The sequence below is a fragment of the Elgaria multicarinata genome, chromosome 9 (genome assembly GCF_023053635.1).
Source record: "Elgaria multicarinata webbii isolate HBS135686 ecotype San Diego chromosome 9, rElgMul1.1.pri, whole genome shotgun sequence".
NCBI classification, from domain to species: Eukaryota; Metazoa; Chordata; class Lepidosauria; order Squamata; family Anguidae; genus Elgaria; species Elgaria multicarinata.
In genome coordinates this window covers 9,382,229-9,405,765 of record NC_086179.1, presented here as the reverse complement: position 1 = coordinate 9,405,765, position 23,537 = coordinate 9,382,229, and the positions used below count along the sequence as shown (strand labels likewise).

General features: G+C 44.3%; 1 protein-coding gene across 2 annotated transcripts in view; it reads right to left on the bottom strand.

Moving 5' to 3' along the window:
• Nucleotides 1–1,172: 1,172 nt before the first annotated feature.
• Nucleotides 1,173–23,537, bottom strand: part of TAF3 (TATA-box binding protein associated factor 3) — a 178,897-nt gene continuing 156,532 nt past the window's right edge. For both annotated transcript variants that reach the window (XM_063134689.1, XM_063134688.1), the window contains exons 5-7: nucleotides 10,574–10,832; nucleotides 5,293–5,399; nucleotides 1,173–3,659 (exon numbers count right to left, since the gene is read on the bottom strand). In XM_063134689.1, coding sequence (XP_062990759.1) covers nucleotides 3,545–3,659; nucleotides 5,293–5,399; nucleotides 10,574–10,832 — 481 coding nt within the window. In that variant the 3' untranslated portion in view covers nucleotides 1,173–3,544. The remainder of the gene's footprint in view (nucleotides 3,660–5,292; nucleotides 5,400–10,573; nucleotides 10,833–23,537) is intronic.

The following is a 23,537-nucleotide window of genomic DNA, read 5'->3' as shown; positions in this document are numbered from 1 at the left end:
TGGTATCAAAGCAGTATGCCTATGTACACTAGTTGCTGGGGAACATGGGCAGAAGGGTGCTGTTGCACACATGCCCTGCTTGTGGGTCCCTGGTCGACAGCTGGTTGGTCAATGTGTGAACAGAGTGCTGGATTAGATGGACCCTTGGTCTGATCCAGCAGAGCTCTTAGGTTCTTATATTCCCTACAGAGTTCTGATAAGGACCAAGTGGCTGTAACTCGGAGCTGCCATTTGAATTTCCTACAAGGCCTCCAACAGAGCAGCTTCTGGGCATCGTAGCGAATGTAAATAGCGGCTATTGGGCACACCCAGCTCCATTTGCTGCCAGGACCCATCCACAGAGGAGGGGGCCATCAGAGGGAAAGGTGCTTTACTGAATTGGTCCTCAAATGTGGAGCTGGTCCTGGGCACAAAAAGGGAAATGCTGTGGAATGGCAATGGTGCATGAAGCAGTGATGTGGAGGGTGTAATTTATGGTGGGCCAGCATTTATGGACAACAGATGTGGGAGGAGAAATCTTGAGGGGGCCCCAGGACAAAGCAAGGTATTGTGTGTACCCCTAGTACATTTTAGTGTAATATTCATGCTATACAAATACATTCACCACCACAGCCCCCAACGTTTGTGTCTAATTAGGAACAGAGGATGCTGCCTTTTGCTGCTCAGCAGCTTAAGTCAGGATTTCTTCCTAGCCTTACCTAGAGATGCTGAAGGTTGAACCCAGGACTTTTTTTCTTTTTGCATACGAAGTAGGTATAAATGACATACAGTCCCTCCTGAATTGGGAGATGGAGTTTGGTGTTGTGCTTGGCTTTTTTTTTTTTTTTGGTGCAGAGGTATGAATGTATGCCTTGCACTTCTAGTGGGGGGAAGAAACCTGGTCCTTGTACCCATTTGAATTTGATCTCCCTGTACTTCTTTTTTGCTTGAAAGTTCTCTTTGCGTTGTATCCAACATTTTCCTTCCTTTTGTGTCTTGCTCCTAAGGACCGATGTTGTTGCATTAGCCATGATGCCGTCCACATTTTGTAGCAAGCGTTACTGTTGGACAAGGGGTGCGTGTGGGCCGTATGCCAGTAAAAGTGGGAGATTTGCCCATTTCTTATAAAAAAGCAAAGCAGCGCATTCAACAATCCATTTTATACTTCCTCAAATGTAACGCAGGATATAGGATTCATGTTTATACAACGGTTTATTTACCTCTTCAAGAAATGCAGTAAAATGTTTATCCAGAAATGTTTACAGTTCTTATAGCAACCTAAGTTTTCTTGTTCTCCGACAAGGGATGTGTATAATGTACATATCATGAACATAATGTATTCGTCTTCTAAAAAAAAGGCAGCATTTATGTAAAGGATTCACAAAACAATTACAGTTCAAAAATAAGAAAAGTGTGGTTTCCGTGCTGACTTAAAAAGAAGCATGAATGCGATCACACTGGCGACAAACTGACAACAATGTGAAAATAAGAGGGAGATTCCAGTTTAATATTGTTTTTGGTAGTATTAGGTTTTGGCAAACTTCTCTGTTTTTACACAGCTAGTGTACTTTCTGGCAACTGGGTTTTATGTACAGAATACTGGTCGACGAGATTTGAAATGGTGCATCCCGATGTTTTAAAGGGACAAGTGCAGTCTTGCAAAGCACACATAGTATCTCCAAACATGTGTAACACCACATGCAATTCAGAAAGAAGATGTGTGGGTCAGACTCCCTTGCCTGTGGACCCTGCAGAACGTGCAACATTCAGCTTCCTGGCTGGAGAGGAAGCTGGGGAACTGCCTGGCGTTGTGGAGATGTGGGCAGGCGGTTGGCAGCAGTCAGGCGGTGCTGTAGTTTCCCCATGGGCAGCTTTAAATCTGCCATGCATAGAAGGCTGGTAGGTCCAGTGAAGCAGTGGTCACAGCCCACCAGCTCCCAGGGACACAGTTAAGGCAATCCCTTGGAAAGAGAGGTTACCACTGATCTATCCTGGGCTAATCCGGAACAGCAGACGGGCTGGCCAGATGGCTGGCTGGCTGGCCTTCCTGAGACCCATGAAAAGGACGTGAGGACACCCCCAAGATCTCAGTTGAACCAGTTTCTTCTTCATCCTAAATCTTCTTCTACATGTACCATTGAATTCTTTCGCACCTTACATTTGCAAACTGTAGTACAAAAAATTATCTGAATTTAAGTGGCAACGCTCATGCATGGCACTTTCTACTGCAAAAGATGCACAGGCATTTAAGGGACCAGGTGTCCTTAAAATATACATGGAAGCAAGGGCTCAATCCTTTCCTGAGCGCTGCCTCTCTGGGCATCGAAAGAAAACCTGATAGCTGAAATGCACGCATGCGCCCTTCACAATTGTCACCACCGTGCATGCATTTAAAGTCAGGTACCTTTTGCAGCCTAATTCAAAATTGAAAGAAGGTGTGCATCAGTAGTTCCTGTTGCTTTCACACTGGTAAATACCTTTAGGTACAGGAATAACTTGATAGAATTAAATTACAACTTTAAAACAAAGCTGGAGAAAAGCAGCACTGAAGACAAGGTGTGTTAAGTATTTTCTAATTTCCTACTGTATCCCCTCACCCCACCTCCCAGAAAGCCAGAGAATCTCACATAATTCTAGGAAATGCTAGTCAGGCTGTACATTTTTTTTTAAAAAAAAAAATCTGTCCCAAATTCTGAAAATAACCAACAACACCTTGTTCACAGCAACTTGAGTAAAAATCTATTTATGTGAAGTGCTTGGATACATCAGTGAAACGTACAAGCAACAACAGACTAAATTCACATGGGTGGGGAAGGAGAGGAAAGACTGTCACGTATGTTACAAGCAAAAGGGGAGGGAAACCACACGCACAAAAGAAGAAAAGTCGCTGCAATAAAAACTTTTTTTTTCTCTTCTTAAGAAAAATAGACGTTATTTCACAAAAAGCTAAAGCGTGTTTATTTATGTTAGGTCCTGAAAATCAGGGGTGGGAGGAACAGGGGGGGGCAAGAGGAAGAGAGTGGGAGGAAAAGCTTCATATATTCTTATCAGAAAAATATTTACCAGCCACTTGCTCCACCCCGTGTCATTTATGATTATCTGGCTATGCGAGAGAGGAAGCCGAGAGCGGTGGAAATCACTCGGGTGGTTCCCAAAGGGCTGCTTCTTCCACGAGTGACTCTCTCCAGTTTCTCAAAGACTCAGAAGGGGGGAAAACCAGGGGGAGAAGGCGGCAATATTTACAAGTGTCCCTGCCGATGTCGACTAAGACAGCGGCCAACCTCCTTTAGCTACAGATCTCGCAGTTCACTGCTCTAGAGTGGGGGAGTCCGTGGCAGACCCTTCTTGATCCAGGCCCATGCCGCTTGATGAAAGGGAGGGGGGGGGAAAGCTCACAGGCGGACAGTGTGCACGTGCGTTTGTTCCTGATTTTCTCAAGAATCGCAATCCTCAAAACTTGATGGCAATGGATGAGGCGGCCGAAGGCTGGCTGGCTGAATCCCTCCACAAAAGAAGTCAGGGCAGGAGTGCAGAAGCGACAGTCCGACAAATCCCCGCAATGAGTTCAGTGTGCTTTGTGCTTCCACTTCTTGTGTTTCTTATCTTTCTTCTTGCTGGCGCACCTGGAGCAAAACCACTGCATTTCTTCTGGGGGAGCAGCCGTGATGCCGACGCAGGGCCTGCGCGTTGGGAAACACAGACAAGTGCAAGGAAGTGGAGGAGGATTCCCAACAAGTGAAGCACCTGCTGTCCCTTTTAACTAGGGCTGCAAGCTTTACGCAGTGTGAATAATTGACAGAGGTGTTCACTGCAGATTTAACCCTCTTACAGTTGGGGGGGGGGGAATTCACGAACCTGATACTGGGGTCAGATAAGGCTCCAGTTAGTTCACAGGTGAAAAAAGTACAAAATGACTCTAATTCTTCATCATCATCATTATTATTATTATTATTATTATTATTATTATTATTATTATTATTTTAAAAATGATATCATTTTATGGATCATTGTCTATAGTGAGGGGTCTATGGGGGTAGCATGCCGGTTAATTTCCTTGGGGTCTCAAAGGCCCCTGATATCTTAGTCATGTATATTTTCCTCTCGTTTCAAAATTGTCTGGGTGTGTGGATAAAAGGGGGTATGGCATGGCTTGCACTGATATCCCAAAGGCACTCTTACAAAAAATGTTCTTAAATATGGTGTGGGTGCATATAATACTGAGTGTGTTTAAAATGGTCTGAATTATATTTTCTCAGTTGTTTTTAGCTGCCTCTGATAAAGATTATGTTATACTCATTAAGTATAATAAGAAATTGGAGTATGGCTGCAAATAAAAATAACATTCCCTTGAGCAACTTTTGAGTCCATCTCTGTTCTTTTGTCATTAGGGCCCCCAATTCTTTGGGCATACAATGATGTATTTGCCATTCACTTTAACTGGGGATTAATTGGCACTGGCTGCTCTTTTAGTGAAATCCCTTAAAATGCACACACACACCCCAGAGCATTTGATCTTCAGGAAATGACACAGGTTAGTGAAAAAAAGTTTTAGATTTTTTTGTACCCTCTGTGGTCAGTTGAAAGCCTAAATGTGTAGGATGGTTAAAAACATAGTTGTTAATTGAGCAAGTCATTCAAATTGTGGAACAGGTCAACTTTGTAGTTAAAAAAATTGTCTCCAGATTCACTTAAGTGAAGGAATATGGCATTAAGAGAATGCTATATTGCAACCACATCAGCGTCTTGCAAAATGAGCTCAGAACTGGGACAACATGAACGGACAGGACACATCACCAGACTCTGCCACTAGTAAGACATCCATCTATTTAAAACTGGTGCCGACACTGGTTTCATTTCGGCGCCACGGCTTTTTAACAAAGCCTTTGATGGCTAATATTCACCGAGCCTGTACATAGTTTTAATTGTTTTAATTGGTTTTACTGTTTCAAAAGTTTGTACTGGTTTTAACTTATTAATGGTTTAATTTGTTTTTAGCGGTGTATATTTATTTTTTATATTGGCTGTATGATTTTATCTGTACATCACCTCGAGATAGGGCGGGATATAAATGTCTAAATAAATAAACAAACAAACAAACAAACCAGGGCTGAATACCTTTGGCTGATTGGGATGGCAGAACCATCACACCATCAACAACCTCAGTTGTTTCAGAAATGGCTGAATTCATAAACTGAAGTAGTCAAACCAGTGCTGCTTAACGTGAGTGGTGAAAAAATGGGGAAAGAGAAGGTGTTTCACAGTGGCGATTGTTCTACAACTGGACCTGTGACAAAGGGGGCCTGAACCACTTACCAGTGATACCAGTCATCACAGTCGTCGCAACCGATCATCGGACTACCATCATCTGGCTTCTCACAGCCAGGGCAGATCCAGATTTTGTTCCCCCATTCATCTCGGATCTAGCATAAAGAAGCAGAGGCGAAGCTGATTACTTTGATAGTCAGGAGAAGCACGTGAAGCGATCAATTCCCGATTAGTCCCCAAAGCTATTTAGTGATCCACGTATTTCTGTAGAAAAGGTTACATGCCACCCCATTGTTTGCATGGATACAATATAAACACACACATACACACACTTCTCTTCCCTATAAATAAATATGCACTTCCACGTGAGTTAGGAAGAATGAAATTTGGTACACAGCTAGATATCCTTGATACTAAAAAATCTGAATCCCTTGTTTTCAAGGAAGAAAACTCACGAAAATCAAGGTATACCCCCAAATAGCTGGCTACATCACCGAAGAATTTGAAATTTGGCACACAGGCTTAGTCCAAAGCCCAACATGCCCTGATGATTAGAAAAGTCTGTTTTTTTTTGGGGGGGACACTTTTTTTTGTTTAATATTAAAACCGCAGCAACTTGGGACATGGAGTTTATCTCAGAACAGAGGCCATTCCATCCCAGAAGAAGTGAAGCCGTACATAGGATGGAATGCAGTAGGAGTTCCATTGCCTCGTCACACACATGAAAGAGAAGGTCCGGGTGGTTGAACTTCAGGAAGTCAGGGAGTGGTGCTACTTGACTCATGCAAGATCACCATCCCTGTAACGCTGCAGTCAAATTGGCTAAAGAAAAAAAAAAGCGTGTTCATTTATTTCATATTCAAGTGCCACACGAACAGGAAGCGATGGTGATGAAGGCACGGAGGCTCTGCTTTCGTTCTAGGCTGCCTCTGTGCAGGGGCAAAGAGCAGCCGTGTCCCACCCCCCTCTTCCCTGCAGAAGACCATCTTGATGGCGTGCATCTAATATATACAGTGCAGGGTGCATGTATTGCTATGTTATTACTTATTAGCCAAAGTCTTCCAACCCAACTAACTGATAAGATCAAGGGTATAAAAATGGTTACTCAGTAACTTTCCATTCCCTTTGACATTTATGTCACGGCTACATTTACTGAAGGGTAAATGAAAAGAGAGAGAGAGGGAGAGAGGGAGAGAAGTAGAAGGTTTACAGTACTGAGCAACAGATTGGTAAATTTGCCTCTTCCATTCATTATGGTGCATGCTCAGAATATAATAAATGATAATAATAATAATTGTATGACATACACTGGAGCTTATCAGTTGAGGCTTGTGCCAGTAGCTGATTATTTCTAATAGTTTATATAGCGTATGTAGATGTAACAAGGAGCTTTCTCAATCTTATGCCATTCATTTTTTTAAGTGTTTTTTTTTTTTTAAAAAAAAAAACACCCAACAACAACACGCAATGTGAAAAGTGTTTTGCAGAATGAAGGGCTAAAGAAAATCTAAATAAAAGGTTACATTTACAGAATGATTTATCAAACAAGTATTACCAAAATAAAATTTATTAAGCAAGTATTAGTAAAAAGCAAACCTTCAGTGTATAAAGCATGAGCTATGCTCCCGCATTTAATGTCAGTAACAATGAATATGGCAGAGAATCTCCATTTGCTCTGACAAAAGTAGGGGACTAGACAACGTAAGGCAAAGGAATGGGTGACATCGACCACTAGATTTTAGGGGACTTGGGGTTTATGAAATGAATACCTAAAATTATTTCTCTTGAAGGTTAAATGTTTGCCCCTGAATAAGACTATTAGGCCACAAACAGAGACTTCACAGCACGGTTGGAAACTAAGTAAACAAGCAATATGCATAAACATAAGCATAAAACGGCAGGCACAAAATGACACTGCCCAGAGGAGCCTAACCTGCCTTGTCAGGTGTGTTGTGGAAACACCAGGCAAAATGGTCTTTTCTGGCCAAGGGTGAATATAAAACTATTATAAGCCATTTACAAAGTTTTCTTTTCTGCTTCACAGATTGAGAGGACTCTAATATCAAAACCCCACGAGTCAAGTGTATTTCAAGAAACTCCTATCTGATCAAGATGGTGGTTTTGTGATAAAGATTTGAACTGGAGCTAAATCCCTACTTCAAAACTTCCTGTTTGGCTATAAGCAGATCAAACGCTTCTGCCGTGGTTCAGCTGCTCCTCTGTTAAATGGGGAGGGAACTTCCTTTCTCTTTTGTACTCCCTTCTATTTCCTTTCTCTGAATCACTCTTTGTCTTGCTTAGAGATTAGTTGTACTTGGGCCAGGTAGTGACTGGGTTCGGACATCACGGTAACACATGATGAGTTAATTAAGCCATGATGGGTTAATTAAGCCATCATGGCATATCATGTCGTTTGGTGGGACTTTTCTTAACCCACGATGGCTTATTTGGCCAAAATAACCCGCTCTGATAACCCACTGCCTGCAAACCCATTGTGGGTTATTGTGTAGCTACTTATTTATTTATTATTAAGTTGCATTTTTATACTGCCCAATAGCTGAAGCTCTCTGGGCAGTTCACATAAATTAAAACTATGAAAAGCATAATAAAACTATGAAAAGCATAATAAAACACAAATACAAAATACAATATAATATTATAATTTGTCAATGTATGTCCTCTGTAGTATTTGCCAAAAGTAATTTCTAAATTTTAAAATCTCTTCACTGGCTGCCAATTAGTTTCCAAGCAAAGTATAAAGTGTTGGTTATCACCTTTAAAGCCCTACATGGTTTGGGTCCAGGCTACCTGTGGGATTGCCTTCTCCCGTACAATCCACCCCGCACACTCAGTTCCTCTGGGAAAAATCTACTTCAGCTAGCAAAAACTAGATTAACAACTGTTACCCAGAGGACCTTCTCTTCTGCTGCTTCCAGACTATGGAATGGCCTGCTAGAGGAGACTTGTCAACTTAACAGTCCACTAGCATTCAAGAAAGCTATAAAGACTGATTTCTTCCGGCAGGCCTATCCAGTGCAATTTTAAGATGTTTTAAAAATGTTTTTAGGATGTTTTTTAGGAAGTTTTTTAACAATGCATATTATGTTTTAATTATTATGTATTTTATCGTTTATTTCGATCAAAATGAAGAGGCGGGCAAGAAATATATATATATAATTACTAGCTGTACCCTGCCACGTGTTGCTGTGGCTCAGTCTGGTTAAATTGAAAAGAAAGAAAAGACAAAGCGGATGTTTCTAATATGTTTAATTTCACAATGCTTGTGGATATACAATATTTTTAGTTGTTCCATTGTCTGTGTAGATATAGAGATTGTCTGGTTTGCCGACTCTAGAACACGCAACATATAATTGTCCATGTGAGAAGCAATCTGTGTCTAGATCTAAACCGCACAATTCTAAAGATTGGCCCTGAGCTTTGTTGATGGTGATTGCAAACGCCAATCGAATTGGGAATTGCAATCTCTTAAATTGAAATGGCATATCTGTTGGAATCATAGGAATGCGAGGAATGAGGACATCTTCACCTTTGAAAGGTCCTGTCAAGATTGATCTCCGACTATAACAATTGCCACTTCGTCTATAGTTGGAGCATTGAATCTTCGCACATGTTCTCCAGCAGGCGTTTTGTCAGCATGAATAACAATCTTGTGTGTATCAGATGGCATCATGTCAATTGCTGTTTTGAACAAATGTACTAATTTTTTTTTTTTCGTGAAGTAGCTGTTGCAGTTTTGAAACGACGGACCTTTTTATGCCGGTATAAATTCCGCAGCGTGCATTCAATTCATCATTGCCATCACCAATGAAATACATTAGTAGGAATTTATGTTGACTATCTTGAAACTGAAGGAAGGAGCCGGCTTTATGATAAATTTGTCCTTTGACTTTGAAAGTTGGCATAAATGGAGCTGTGATGATTTCTGCGCCGAACGACGTCATTTGGAAGCATGAGTTGTATTTCCTGATGTTAGATAGGAAATGCTTTGATTCAGCGGTATATCCGGCAAGCAAAGTTTGTAATGGCTCTGGTGGTTCTCCAAGTTGAGGCAGTTTAATTTTTCCAGCAGCGCAACACATTCCTTTTGTTTCTCCATTAAATTTAAGAGCCTTGCAATAAGGACACACTTCAGTCATAGTGCCGATGAGAACATGCCACCTCAAACTATAATCATCAGCTGGGTTGTACCGGAATGCAAGGCGGTTGTAATCGTGTGATTGTTTACCACGGAGTCGTGTTTGACGCTGATGTGCTGTTTCTCATTGACGTCTTTCAGCCACTCTCAGCCTGTCACGTTCATTCTGTTGAGAACAAAGCAGATCTGAAGCTGTAGAACGCGATTGCCGTGCTCGCAATCGTGCATCCTCAAGTCTGGCTGAACGTTGCTTGCCTGGTTCCTTGGCACGTATTTGAGGCATTCTTTTTCTTTTTTTCTCGTTTGCTGATGCCCGTTCTTCCTCAGTCTGATTTGTAATTTCTCGTCGCAGTGCTTCCGCTCTGCGAGTACGACGACCTAAGTGTGATCTTCTGCGAGGCATTATTTGGATGAAGTAAAGCAAATTGTTTGGTTTTTAAAAAAGGATGTTTTTACAGTGAGGAGGTTAGCGGAAACTCCTGGCAGTTACCTTTCTTCAGAACGTGTAACTGTCACAGGTGTGACATCTATATTCACTCAGCCAATTGTGAGAGAACATGCAAATAAGAGAGAAGGCAGAGGCAGTGGATTGGCCTACTGGTTGGCGATGTCACAATGATCAGCAGGACTGGTTTTGAGGAGGCCTATTTCTTCGATTTTAAGACAAACCTTTGACCCCATATAGAACATAGTTACATAACAACGCTCGCGTATTCGAATGCAACGTTGTGTCAAAATTTCAAAGCAATCGGTGAAGAACTTTCGGAGATATAACGTCTGTTTCGAACGAACATTTACATTTTTATTTATATAGATGATGATGATGATGATGATGATGCTATCAGATACACTATAGTCCATGTGGGCGATTGACTGAAACACAAAGCCACGCAATTTGTGGACCCAAGTAGCCTATGAAATGCTCATTCACAAAAATTGAAAAGCACACACACACACACACACACACACCCCACTACACATAAATATTTGAAATACTGAAACAACAGACAGACAGACAAATAGATAGATAGCCACTCCGAGAGCCTTTTTTGGCTGAGGAGCGGGCTATGAATATGATAATAAATAAATAAATAAATAAATAAATAAATAATAGAGAGACAGACAAAATTTGGATCAACAAAAACTCACATTGAAATAGATTAATCTACGTACCACGTAATTACTGACAGTCTCTGTCACCACACTTCTCAATGGAGGTTTGGTGCCTCCCATAGCCGACAATGCAGGAGATGGTGGTGGAACCAGAGCCGGGGAAATGGTGGCTGGAGGCAGAGGAGGAACTACTGGAGGAGGAGGAGGAGTGACATGGATAGGAGCTGGTGCTGGGGATGGTGGAGGCGGTGGTGTTTTAGGTCGGACTTGGAGAGCGGATGGTTTAGCCTCCGGTGTTGATACCACTTTGCTGATGACACTGTCAAGACAAAAAGGAACCAAAAGATGAGCTGATAGAACACTATATTAAAGTGATGCCCAGTACAACTGAGGAATAAGCAACACAGATTTTTTTACTGAGGACAGGAATAGTTTATGGATAGTTCACGATGCCACTAGAATGCTTTTTCTGCCATAAGATGATCTAGTGTTGAAAAGCAAATATCCAGGCTGACAAAGGCAACTGTTAATTTATAGATTTCAACCACACTGCACCTCACAGATTTAGCGTGAGCAACAAAATTTATTTATTTATTTTATTTATTTATTTATTACATTTTTATACCGCCCAATAGCCGAAGCTCTTTGAATTCAAAACTGTACGTAAGATACCAATTAAAATGGCACACCCGAAACCATTGTTAAAACCACCTTACTGAAACGCAGTTCCTATGAAGAGGTTGTATTGGCATTCTGAAAGTTGCCCTTTCTGGAATGGTGCAGAAACTACATAACTCAGTGTGTGTGTGTGTGTGTGTGTGTGTGTGTGTGTGTGTGTAGGGATTCAGTCCACTGTAACAAATTTATGATGATGGGGCACAGGGACGGGAAGGGAATGGACTTCGTTTGCATCAGTAGCCGAGCTAGAAAGTAGAAGGAAGCCAGATTCCAGCTGAACATCAGGAAAAACTTCCTGACTGTTAGAGCAGTACGACAATGGAACCAGTTACCTAGGGAGGTTGTGGGCTCTCCCACACTAGAGGCCTTCAAGAGGCAGCTGGACAACCATCTGTCAGGGATGCTTTAGGGTGGATTCCTGCATTAAGCAGGGGGTTGGACTCGATGGCCTTGTAGGCCCCTTTCAACTCTGCTATTCTATGATTCTATGAATCAGCCATGAGCCTATATTTGCAGTAGTTGCTCCTTCTTGTCCAGTTTGATGCCCCATATATAGCATACTGCTCAGAAGAACCACCTTGCTGGATCAGGCCAGGGATCCATCTAGTCCAGCAAACAGATTCTAACAGTGGCCAACCAGATGCAGAGGAAGTTTACAACTAGGCTATAGAACAAACAAAGCTCCTGGTTGCAGACATAGCATAAGACATTTTAGTCCAGTCCTCCATAGCGAAGGGGTCACAGATAAATGCTCCTCCAGTCTTTCACTGCAAGCTTCAAAGGAAGGATATTCAACACCCTCCCTAGACAACTTATTCTTCTTCTTGTTATTATTTATTTATATAGCACCATCAATGTACATGGTGCTGTACAGAGTAAAACAGTAAATAGCAAGACCCTGCCGCATAGGCTTACATTCTAATAAAATCATAATAAAACAATAAGGAGGGGAAGAGAATGCAAACAGGCACAGGGTAGGGTAAAACTAACAGTATAAAGTCTGTTCCACGGCAAACCTGCTGCTATCGTTTAAACAGGTGTGTTATCCAATATAAACCCAGATGTGTTCGTCATGGTGGAAATTCATGGGGGAGATCAGTGGCTAATAGTGATGTTGGTTAGATATTACTTTCAGTATCATCAACAGTATGTCTCTGTATGCCAGTTCCTGGGATCATGGTTTGGGGTTTTTTGTGCTCTTGCACTTATGCCCTGCTTCTGGGCTTCCCGTTGACATCTGGTTGGCTACTGGTCTGATCCAGTAATATGGCTCTTCTTATGTTCTTAGGTTAATTGCACTCTAGGGATCAACTAAGGGCTGGATGTGAGTGTGTATGCAACGTAGACACTGACAAGGAATTTGCAGGCATTTAAGTATGGCTGTGCTGAGACAAGTCATGCCAGCTCCGAATAGTCTGAGACACAGCTGCCCTCAATCATCTTGCTTGCCAGGGAATGGCTCACTGGCTCCCATGATTTCTCCCAGCCCTGAACAAGAAAGTATCTTTTCACAGTACCATCTCAAGTACATGGCCAAACCATAGCTTTTTATGTGAAAGCAACCTCAAATATTGTTGGCAGAGGATTTAGAGCTACTGAAGAAATGGTGGCATTTGAAAGGTGTGGTCTTCGGGAGTGGCTCTCCTCCATATCCCTGCACCATCACAAGTGTGATTGGTAGGAACCTTGGACAGGGCCTTCTCAGTGGCTGCACACGGACTACAGAACACCCTCCTTTTGGGGGCTTATCATAGAATCATAGAATAGCAGAGTTGGAAGGGGCCTACAAAGCCATCGAGTCCAACCCCCTGCTCAATGCAGGAATCCACCCGAAAGCATCCCTGACAGATGGTTGTCCAGCTGCCTCTTGAAGGCCTCTAGTGTGGGAGAGCCCACAACCTCCCTAGGTAACTGATTCCATTGTTATACTGCTCTAACAGTCAGGAAGTTTTTCCTGATGTCCAGCTGGAATCTGGCTTCCTTTAACTTGAGCCCCTTATTCTGTGTCCTGCACTCTGGGAGGATCGAGAAGAGATCCTGGCCCTCCTCTGTGTGACAACCTTTTAATTATTTGAAGTGTGCTATCATGTCTCCCCTCCATCTTCTCTTCTCCAGGCTAAACATGCCCAGTTCTTTCAGTCTCTCTTCATTGGGCTTTGTTTCCAGACCCCTGATCATCCTGGTTGCCCTCCTCTGAACACGCTCCAGCTTGTCTGCGTCCTTCTTGAATTGTGGAGCCCAGAACTGGACGCAATACTCTAGATGAGGCCTAACCAGGACCGAATATAGAGGAAATGCAGGTTGCTTGCCTGTAACTGTAGTTCTTCTAGTGGTCATCTATGCATTCACACATATGGGCTTTGCGCCTGCGCAGAGACCAGACCGGAACCTTCTATAGCTGAGTGGAACGTTTTTGGCGGGAACCCCTCCTCCACGCACGTCCATGGGGTTCCCGCCCTTACCTCAGTTTACAGGAGTCTGACATTGTGCCCCCATAAACATGAGTGTAATTTCAATAAAGTACATTCCACGTATAACTGTGTCATTTGTAAGTCTCACACCACCAAGTGGGGATGGTGGGTGGGTTGTGTGAATGCATAGATGACCACTCGAAGAACTACAGTTACAGGCAAGCAACCTGCATTTCTTCTTCGTGGTCTCTATGCATCACACATATGGGCGAGTAGCAAGCTGACATATCTTTGGAGATGGGTTGGTGCATCATCTGAAGATCTCCGAGAGCACTGTCCTCCCAAATGAGCAGTCGTGCCTAGCACGGGTGTCCAAACTGTAGTGCCTAACAAACGTGGATGGAGTGGACCACGTTGCAGCTCTACAGACTTCTGTCAAGGGAACACCTCTGCTGAAGGCAACAGATGTTGCGACAGCTCTGATAGAATGAACTGTCACAGGTTTCACAAGCTCTAGTTTAGAGATAGAGTAAGCAAGTTCAATTGTCTCTACAATCCAGCGTGACAGTTGCTCGCATGAAACAGGGAGTCCCTTATAAGGCTCACCATAACAAATAAACAATTGCTTTGTTTTCCTAAAACTCTCTGTCCTAGCCTTGTAAAAGGCAAGAGCTCTCCTTACATCAAGTGTATGTAAAGAAAACTCAACAGGTGTTGTTGGATTCGGAAAGAAAGCTGGTAGAGTGATATATTGGGACAGATGAAAGGTTGACACTACCTTAGGCAAGAAGGCAGGGTCTGTGCGTAACACAACCTTATCTTTGTGAAAGATAGTGTAAGGAGTATCTATCCTGAGAGCTCTAAGCTCACTTGTACGTCTAGCAGAAGTGATGGCTACTAAAAAGACAGTCTTGAATGTTAGAAGCCTAAGGTCAGATAAGGCCATGGGCTCGAAGGGCTTCTTTGTCAATGCCTGTAACACCACTGATAGGCTCCATGGTGGAACGATACTCTTTACTGTCGGTATCATATTTTTAAGCCCCTTTAAAAATTTCCTCGATGTTGGATGTACAAAAGGTGTAAAACCATCCATGCCTCGATGAAAAGACGTAATAGCCGCTAAGTGAATTCTGATGGAAGTGAGTTCGAGTCCCTGCTGATAAAGTGCCAATAGGTATTTGAGAATCAATGACAAAGGGCAAGATTCAGGTGCTTGATCGTTTTCCAAGGCAAAAGTTTGAAATCTCTGCCACTTTGCCGCGTAAGATTTTCTCGATGAAGGCTTTAGTGATGCCAACAATATATGGTCTACAGTTAAATCCTTGGTACGAGAGGAGGAATGGATGATATTCTCCATGCCGTCATCTTGAGGGTCGACAGGTTTGCGTGTCGAACCCTGCCCTGGTGTCGAGACAACAGTGTCGGTATCGGCGGGAGTCTGATGTAATTCCCGTCCGACAGTCGAAGGGTGTGGGAGAACCACGTCTGTCGAGGCCACCACGGTGTGATAAGGATGCAGTCCGACCTGTCCGACTGGATTTTGGCCAGCACCTTCGTCAACAGTGGAAACAGAGGAAAGATGTAAAGAAGATTTCCTTTCCAGGTTCTGGTGAAAGCATCTCCTAGCGAGTGCTTTCCTCTTCCTGCTCTGCTGCAGAACCTGGAACAAGCTGCGTTTTCTTCGGTAGCGAAGACATCGACAGCAGGGAGGCTCCAGTACCGAAAGAGAACGTCTCTTACTTCGGTATCGAGCTCCCATTCGTGGTCGACGTGGAAAGACCTGCTGAGGGCGTCCGCGATGATGTTTTCCTTGCCCGCTACATGGATCGCCGTCAGGTGAGTATTTCTCTTTATGCACCAGTTCCAAATCCTGAGTGCCGATCGATTCAGAGGATGAGACCTTGTCCCACCTTGTCTGTTGATGTACGCCACTACCGTGGTGTTGTCCGTCGCGATCAGGACGTTTCGGCCCTCGATCATTTGTGAAAAAGTTTTTATTGCATTCTCCACCGCTAGCAGTTCTAGGTGGTTGATATGATGTTCCCTCTGGGAAGGAGGCCAACGGCCCTGAGCTGTGAGGGAGTCGCAGTGTGCTCCCCATCCGATCAACGATGCATCCGTCATGATCGTTACCGAAGGAGTTTCTTGCTGGAAGGGAACTCCTTCTAGGAGCGTCAACATCGAAAACCACCATTTCAGAGATGCCCTTACTTGCGTCGGGATCGACAGGTAAGTTCGCCGGGCATCGTGTCGAAGATTGAAAGTTCTTAAAAACCAGGCCTACAATATTCTCATTCTGAGTCTTGCAAACCTGATGACTGCAGTTGTAGCTGCCATCAAGCCTAATAGCCTCTGAATTGTCCATGCCGAGACCTTTCGGCGGCTCTCGGTAGCGATGGCTAACTCTTGAAGGGTGCTTGCTCTGGTCGAGGGCAGGTATGCTCTCCCGTCCCGAGACGATAGGGTTACCCCTATGAAGTCCAGCTTCTGCTGTGGGGTCAAGATGGATTTCTCCTCGTTGACCCACAGACCCAACGAGACCAACAGGTTGAGGGTGGTTGAAATGTCCGCTACCAGATCTTTTTTCGGGACCGTGAAGTATCGGGAGAAAAACCCCTGGTTGAGTTCCTCTGTGGGTACTGGAGAGATGGCTTCTTTCGCTAGGAGGGTCTGTACCTCGAGAAGCAGAGGAGGGGATGGCGCCGTTACTTTCACCCCCGAAGAAGGAGGAAGGACATCGAGCTCGATGGCATACCCCGAGTTGATGATAGTGAGCACCCAGGAGTCCGATGTTATTGACTCCCATTGATGGTAATGTGGTGCTAGGCGGTTCGCAAAGGGAGGTGGATCTGGGATAAAGAAGTCAAACCCGCTGCTTCTTAGAGAAGTGGGGCTGACGTTTGCTTTGGAGCTGTTGTTGCTGCTGCCTCTGCTGACCTTTCGCTGTCGACAATTGTTGCCTGGCTATGGCTGAAGCTTCACTCTGGAAAACTCGTGCCAGCTCTTTTTTGTCCTCTGGGAGATGTTCACATAGTGATCCTATTTTCTCCCAGAGGAAGAGCTGGTATCGTGCCATGGTAGCCTCGTAGGCTGATGCCCAAAGAGGCAGAGGAGTAAATCCTCCTTCCCGTATGGTCCAACTTTCTGCCTTCTCTGTCCACGGGTGAAGAATGTGCCTTCTGTGAGTGGCCTTGAGCCGACTCCACTACGATCGAATTAGGTTTGGGATGTTGGACCAGAAACTGTACATCTTCCTCTTGGACTCGATAGAGGGTCTCTAGCCTTTTCGATGTGGCTTGAGTCATAGCCAGTGTTTTCCAAGATAATTGAGCCGTTTGCTTTAAAGCATGTAGAATAGGGATGGCAAGTCGTTGGTTGGTTGTGGACTGGAAAACGTCGTAGATTGGATCGACGACCGATTCATCCATTTGCTGGATCTCCAGTCCTAATGCCTGAGCCATTCTAAGCATATGGTCAAAAAATCTGACCATATCGTCGGAAGGGGAAGAAGGGTCCTTGTCATGAACCTCATCTTCTGGTGAAGGCATCGATGGAGTAGCCGACAACCCCGACTCAGAATCCGATGGGTAATTATCCTCAGGCAAGGATACTGTAACCACCTGGAGGTCTACATGCTCCGTCGGTACCGTGGTAACCGCGGCAGTCGATGCCGATGGCTGCGTACGGTGTCGAGGCGTCGACACCGTGGACGTTTGGTGGGCGGGCGGTGGAGGCAGCGGTAGATGACACATCCTCGTAGGCGAAGGGTGTGCATAATATTCTTCTTGAGGGTACTGGTGGTCACCCTGGAAGTATCGTTGTGGGCGATATCGATCCCATACATAGTCGCCACATACTGATTGGGGATAAGAGTATTGAAAAGCTCCTTCCCATTGACGCCTTAGAGTGTGCCTTGGCGAAGGCGGTAGAGGGATTAGTCCCTGAACTTCTTGCAGCCTGGCAGGCTCTCGGAAAGAGGCCTCTGAAGCCGAATCCCGCAACTCGCCCTCCGATAGACTGGGAGGATGTGTCGGTACCATAGCCATCGGTACCGACTGGAATCTCGATACCGAGGGAGGCCTCGGTATCGAAGCGGTCGGTATGGCAGGAGGAGTAGAGTGACTCCTAGCCAGTTCCGCCGTGCGGGATGACCCTAACGAGGGTTTTTCCGCGTCTCGCTTCTTCTTCTTTTTCTCCATTTCAGAAGAAGATTTGGGAGTCCGGGCCTTTTTGGAGATTTTCCTGGCCGCGGAACTCGCCAGTGACCGTCCAGGCATTAGGGGTATCTGAGCCCTATTAGCCGCTCTGGAATGTTCAGGCACCTCAGTGCAACGGTCATCAATGGACTTACTGGCTGCCGTTTGTCCAGGCGTTAGGGGTATCTGAGCCCTATTAGCCGCTCTGGAATGTTCAGGCACCTCAGTGCAACGGTCATCAACGGACTTACTGGCTGCCATTTGTCCAGGCGTTAGGGGTATCTGAGCCCTATTAGCCGCTCTGGAATGTTCTGGCACCTCAGTGCAACGGTCATCAACGGACTTACTGGCTGCCGTTTGTCCAGGCGTTAGGGGTATCTGAGCCCTATTAGCCGCTCTGGAATGTTCAGGCACCTCAGTGCAACGGTCATCAACGGACTTACTGGCTGCCGTTTTGTGCATCCTCGAAGATTCAGCCAAGACTCAATTTTATGGCCTTCACCTAGGCACAGGACGCACAGGGAGTGCCCGTCAGTTGGAGGGAGCTTAGCTCCACATTTCACACACTTGCGAAATGGGGCCTTAACTGCCATACAGCTAAGCGCCGCGATCGAAATCGCTGAGGAAAATATAACTACTAAAAAAATTTTTTTATTTTTTTTTAGATAGAATAGAAGAAAAGATGTTAAGAAGTGAGAAATAAGCGAAAAGAGGAAAGATTTGAAGTAAAAAAGGATTTTAAAGAGAAAACTCTAAGAGGTTTGGTTCTATGGTCTAAGCACAATGGTGGACGAAGAAGAACTGAGGTAAGGGCGGGAACCCCATGGACGTGCGCGGTGGCGTGGGGGAGGGGTTCCCGCCAAAAACGTTCCACTCAGCTATAGAAGGTTCCGGTCTGGTCTCTGCGCAGGCGCAAAGCCCATATGTGTGATGCATAGAGACCACGAAGAAGAACCAGTACCTCACGTGATTTGGAAGCTATACTTCTATTAATGCAGCCCAAAATAGCATTTGCCTTTCTTGCAGCCATATCGCACTGTTGGCTCATATTCAGCTTGTGATCTACAACAATCCCAAGATCCCGTCCCCTCTTATTCATCTTCAGACATTTAGTGAAGACTCACATTTTGACAGGCTTTCAACATTCACTAGCTGTCCTCCACATGGCTGATGTGGGGGTTGTTGATTGATTTGATTTATTACATTTATATACCGCTCCATAGCCGAAGCTCTCTGGGTGGTTTACAAAAGTTAAAAACAGTGAACATTAATAAGTATACAAAATTTAAAACCATCAAAAACATAAACAGTATAAAAACAACGGTATCCATTTAAAAAACAACAGTTCTGGGGGCCGTTAAAAAACAAACAAACTTAGGGTTGTTAAATGCCTGGGGAAAGAGAAAAGTCTTGACCTGGCACCAAAAAGATAACAATGTTGGCGCCAGGCGAACCTCATCGGGGAGATCATTCCATAATTAGGGGGGCAACCACTGAAAAGGCCCTCTCCCTTGTTGCCATCCTCCGAACTTCCCTCGGAGTAGGCACTCGGAGGAGGACCTTAGATGTTGAGCGCAGTGTACGGGTAGGTTCATGTCGGGAGAGGCGTTCCATCAGGTATTGTGGCCCCACTTATAGGTTAAAACCAGCACCTTGAATTGGGCTCGGAAGTGTATAGGTAGCCAATGGAAGCGGTGGAGTTGTATTTTTGTGAGAAGGCTGCTGGCTTTTGCTGATGATTTTATTTCTCATTGGTCCTGTTCAGAAGACACTTTAAACCACAGTGATTAAGGCTTAAAGCCTTAACCACAGTGGTTTAAGGTGTCTTCTGAACAGGGTCATTGTTTTGTTGCTTTGGTCTTTTATATTAAATAACAAACTGGCAACCTCAAAAACCCCATCAAATAGAACAGGCAAGCTTTCCAACTAATGAGTACTAAAAAGTCTGCTTCTTTTTATTCCGCTACTTTTTATTGCCCTTTTAAACACTTTTGAGAAAAGCTGCTCACAAAACTTAACGTAAATCAAGGTAAATTAAGAAACGCAAAGAAATGGTGGGGCGGGACGAGGAAGCCAAAGAAATAATGGCGTTCAATGTCAGATGGTTCGGCAGCCATATTGCAAGAGGATTAACAAGATCTGTGTTCTGGCTTTCATCAGATGATTATGGAAGCAGACATCTCCGATTAGAATAAATAATTGATACACAGAATATACTCGCCATTCAAATATTAATTGCTGCCAGCTTTGGAGTCTGAAGCAGCACGCCACTGTGGTAAATGTGCACGAGGGCCAAAGCAGTCTGCTGGGAGTGGATTGATGACATTAATATTTATTGATAGGCAACAATTTCCTACCGTGCAACAGGTAAACAAGTTACCTAATGGGGGGGGGGGGGCGCACAACTGAACAGGCGATGGAGGTGGTGGGAAGGGGTCCCACACCACCACCCAAAGTGGCTTACAGTCTCAGCAGCCCGTAAGGTAACAAGCAAGACACAGGTCATTTCAAAAGGCCACAAGTGCAAGTTTATACAATTACGCTCGATGTGCACCTCTGGCAGATCAGAATGGTTGGTTGGTTTTTTTTAAAGTAGCCCCATCATGCAGGAGGGTGAGGGAAATTCATTCGCAGTTTAGGAGAATGCATAAAGGACCATTATTTAATTGCTGTTTTAGTTCATTTAAATATTGCAACATTAGCCTGGGAGTGGAAACAGGACGAACCTCAGGAATATAGGAAGCAGATCACGGTTGCCATTTCAGATACAAACCAGCTTTTTTTCTTTCAATGATGGATTGCCAAAAGGGCAAAACAAATAAATAAATAAGTAACGCAGAGCATGTAGTGGGACCCACCCATATTGGGTTTTCAACACGAGCAAGGACAAAGGCAGTGACTCGAAGCCCTACTTTTGTTTTGAGAGGAAGTAAATAGAACAATGCCTACCAACATATATGAAATATTTTCATTAAAAGGGGATAAGGGATTCTTTAATGCCACAAGTAGCTCCTGCTGACAAGATTGCCCTCAACAGCACACACTGCAGCTATTCTCTTGTGTTGTGGAAAGTACAGTGGTCCTCAGAGCCTCAGCCATAGGCCTGCATCCAGCAAACCATTAAAGTGATCATAGAATCATAGAACAGCAGAGTTGGAAGGGGCCTACAAGGCCATCGAGTCCAACCCCCTGCTCAATGCAGGAATCCACCCTAAAGCATCCTTGACAGATGGTTGTCCAGCTGCCTCTTGAAGGCCTCTAGTGTGGGAGAGCCCACAAGCTCCCTAGGGAACTGATTCCATTGTCGTACTGCTCTAACAGTCAGGAAGTTTTTCCTGATGTCCAGCTGGAATCTGGCTTCCTTTAACTTGAGCCCCTTATTCCGTGCCCTGCACTCTGGGAGGGTTGAAAAGAGATTCTGGCCCTCCTCTGTGTGACAACCTTTTAAGTATTTGAAGAGTGCTCTCATGTCTCCCCTCAATCTTCTCTTCTCCAGGCTAAACATGCCCAGTTCTTTCAGTCTCTCTTTATAGGGCTTTGTTTCCAGACCCCTGATCGTCCTGGTTGCCTTCCTCTGAACACGCTCCAGCTTGTCTGCGTCCTTCTTGAATTGTGGAGGCCAGAACTGGATGCAATACTCTAGATGAGGCCTAACCAGGACCGAATAGAGAGGAACCAGTACCTCACGTGATTTGGAAGCTATACTTCTATTAATGCAGCCCAAAATAGCATTGGTCTTTCTTGCAGCCATATCGCACTGTTGGCTCATATTCAGCTTGTGATCTACAACAATTCCAAGATCCTTCTCCTTTGTAGTATTGCTGAGCCAAGTACCCCCCATCTTGTAACTGTGCATTTGGTTTCTATTTCCTAAATGTAGAACTTGGCATTTATCCCTATTAAATTTCATTCTGTTGTTTTCAGCCCAGCACTCCAGCCTATCAAGATCACTTTGAATTTTGTTTCTGTCTTCCAGGGTATTAGCTATCCCACCCAATTTTGTGTCATCTGATGTTGTACCAAGCTTTGAAAATAGAGGTCCTTTCGTGCTCCTCCCCTGCCCCCTTCCCAAATTGAAACATGAACATCTTATTGTTCCACAGCAAACACAAGCACTTTGCAATTCGAGTCTGAAGAAGAATAAAGCCATACACTTTGTAAACTTCTAAAAATACAAACGAAAAGAGTAGGGCTTTTCTCGGTGGCACTGAGAGCAAAGAGCCTTTCATTGTTCACTGTCAGTAGACAAGGTAACACTGGGTGTGTCCACACGAGGCTTTTATTGTGCAATCACTCTGCCCACGCCTGTAGCCAGGGCTGGGCTGGGCTGGTTCCCTAAATTTTCTCTGCCCCCTTAAATATTTTTACAAAGAAATAATTTTAAAAGGTTTACAATTTTGTCTTTAAAAGGCCTTCGCAACAGATGAACTCTCCCCAGACACACACTTTTCTGAAGCCCCACCCCAAAACTTTTAGGTTAGCTACAGGCCTGGCTCAAACTTATTCATGGAATTTTAGGGGTGTCCTGATAAGGTCGTCTTCCACTGTAACCCTCCCACGTTTTTCCACTACTTCTTCTTTCATTTCTGTAACAGAAAAAGTTGTTAAGAAGGAAAAGATGGAATAGCTGAACAATGCTTTTGATAGGTAGAGCAAGGAGGCCCCCATCAGGAAGCATCAGCGGTTTCATTTAAACTGGTCCTGTGGTAAGGCTACCCAATTGTTTTATGATTAGGTGTGAGGATAAGAACATAAGAACATCAGAAGTGCCCTGCTGCATCAGACCAAGGGTCCATCTAGTCCAGCACTCTGTTCACACAGTAGCCAACCAGTCGTCGGCCAAGGACCAACAAAGCAGGACATGGTGCAACAGCACCCTCCCACCCATGTTCCCCAGCAACCGGTGCACACAGGCTTGCTGCCTCGAATACTGGAGATAGCCCACAACCATCAGGGCTAGTAGCCATTGATAGCCTTCGCCTACAGGAATTTATCCAACCCCCTTTTAAAGCCATCCAAACTGGTGGCCATCGCTACATCTTGTGGTAGTGAGTTCCATAATTTAACTATGCATTGTGTGAAGAAGTCCTTCCTATTATTTCTTCTGGATCTCCCACCAATCAGCTTCATGGGATGACCCCGGGTTCTAGTATTTTGAGAGAGGGAGAAAAATGTCTCCCTATCCAAATTCTCCACACCATGCATGATTTTGTACACCTGCATGATTTTGTATAGTGTTATCTGCTTCATTGCTATGATATGCCTATGTGGAGAGGAAAAGCAGGATGTAAATTATGCAGAGATACACTGAGAAAGGTTTAAAAGAAACAGCTCAGAGGAGGTATAAAGTTCCACCAGACCACTTTGCTGGCACTATTAACACGTAGACTGTCTTTTACATTGAGAGCTGGTGTAGTGTAGCTAAGTCCAGAGCTACACCTTGTGTCAATTCACTATGATCCATCCCATCATCGTAAAGCTATATCCCTCTTGCGCATTTATACCTCGTAGGGCACATGGTGACATTTGTTACATCAGGAAATAACACAGGAAAAAGCAGGAAATAACACAATGAAAGTGGTATATGGAATGTGTAATATGCCCCCAACAGTTATCAGTACACTTCGATACTGCTATAAAGCAGAAGTGTAGATTTAAGAACATAAGAAGGGCCCTGATGCTGGATCAGACCAAGGGTCCATCTAGTCCAGCACTCTGTTCACACTGCAGACAACCAAC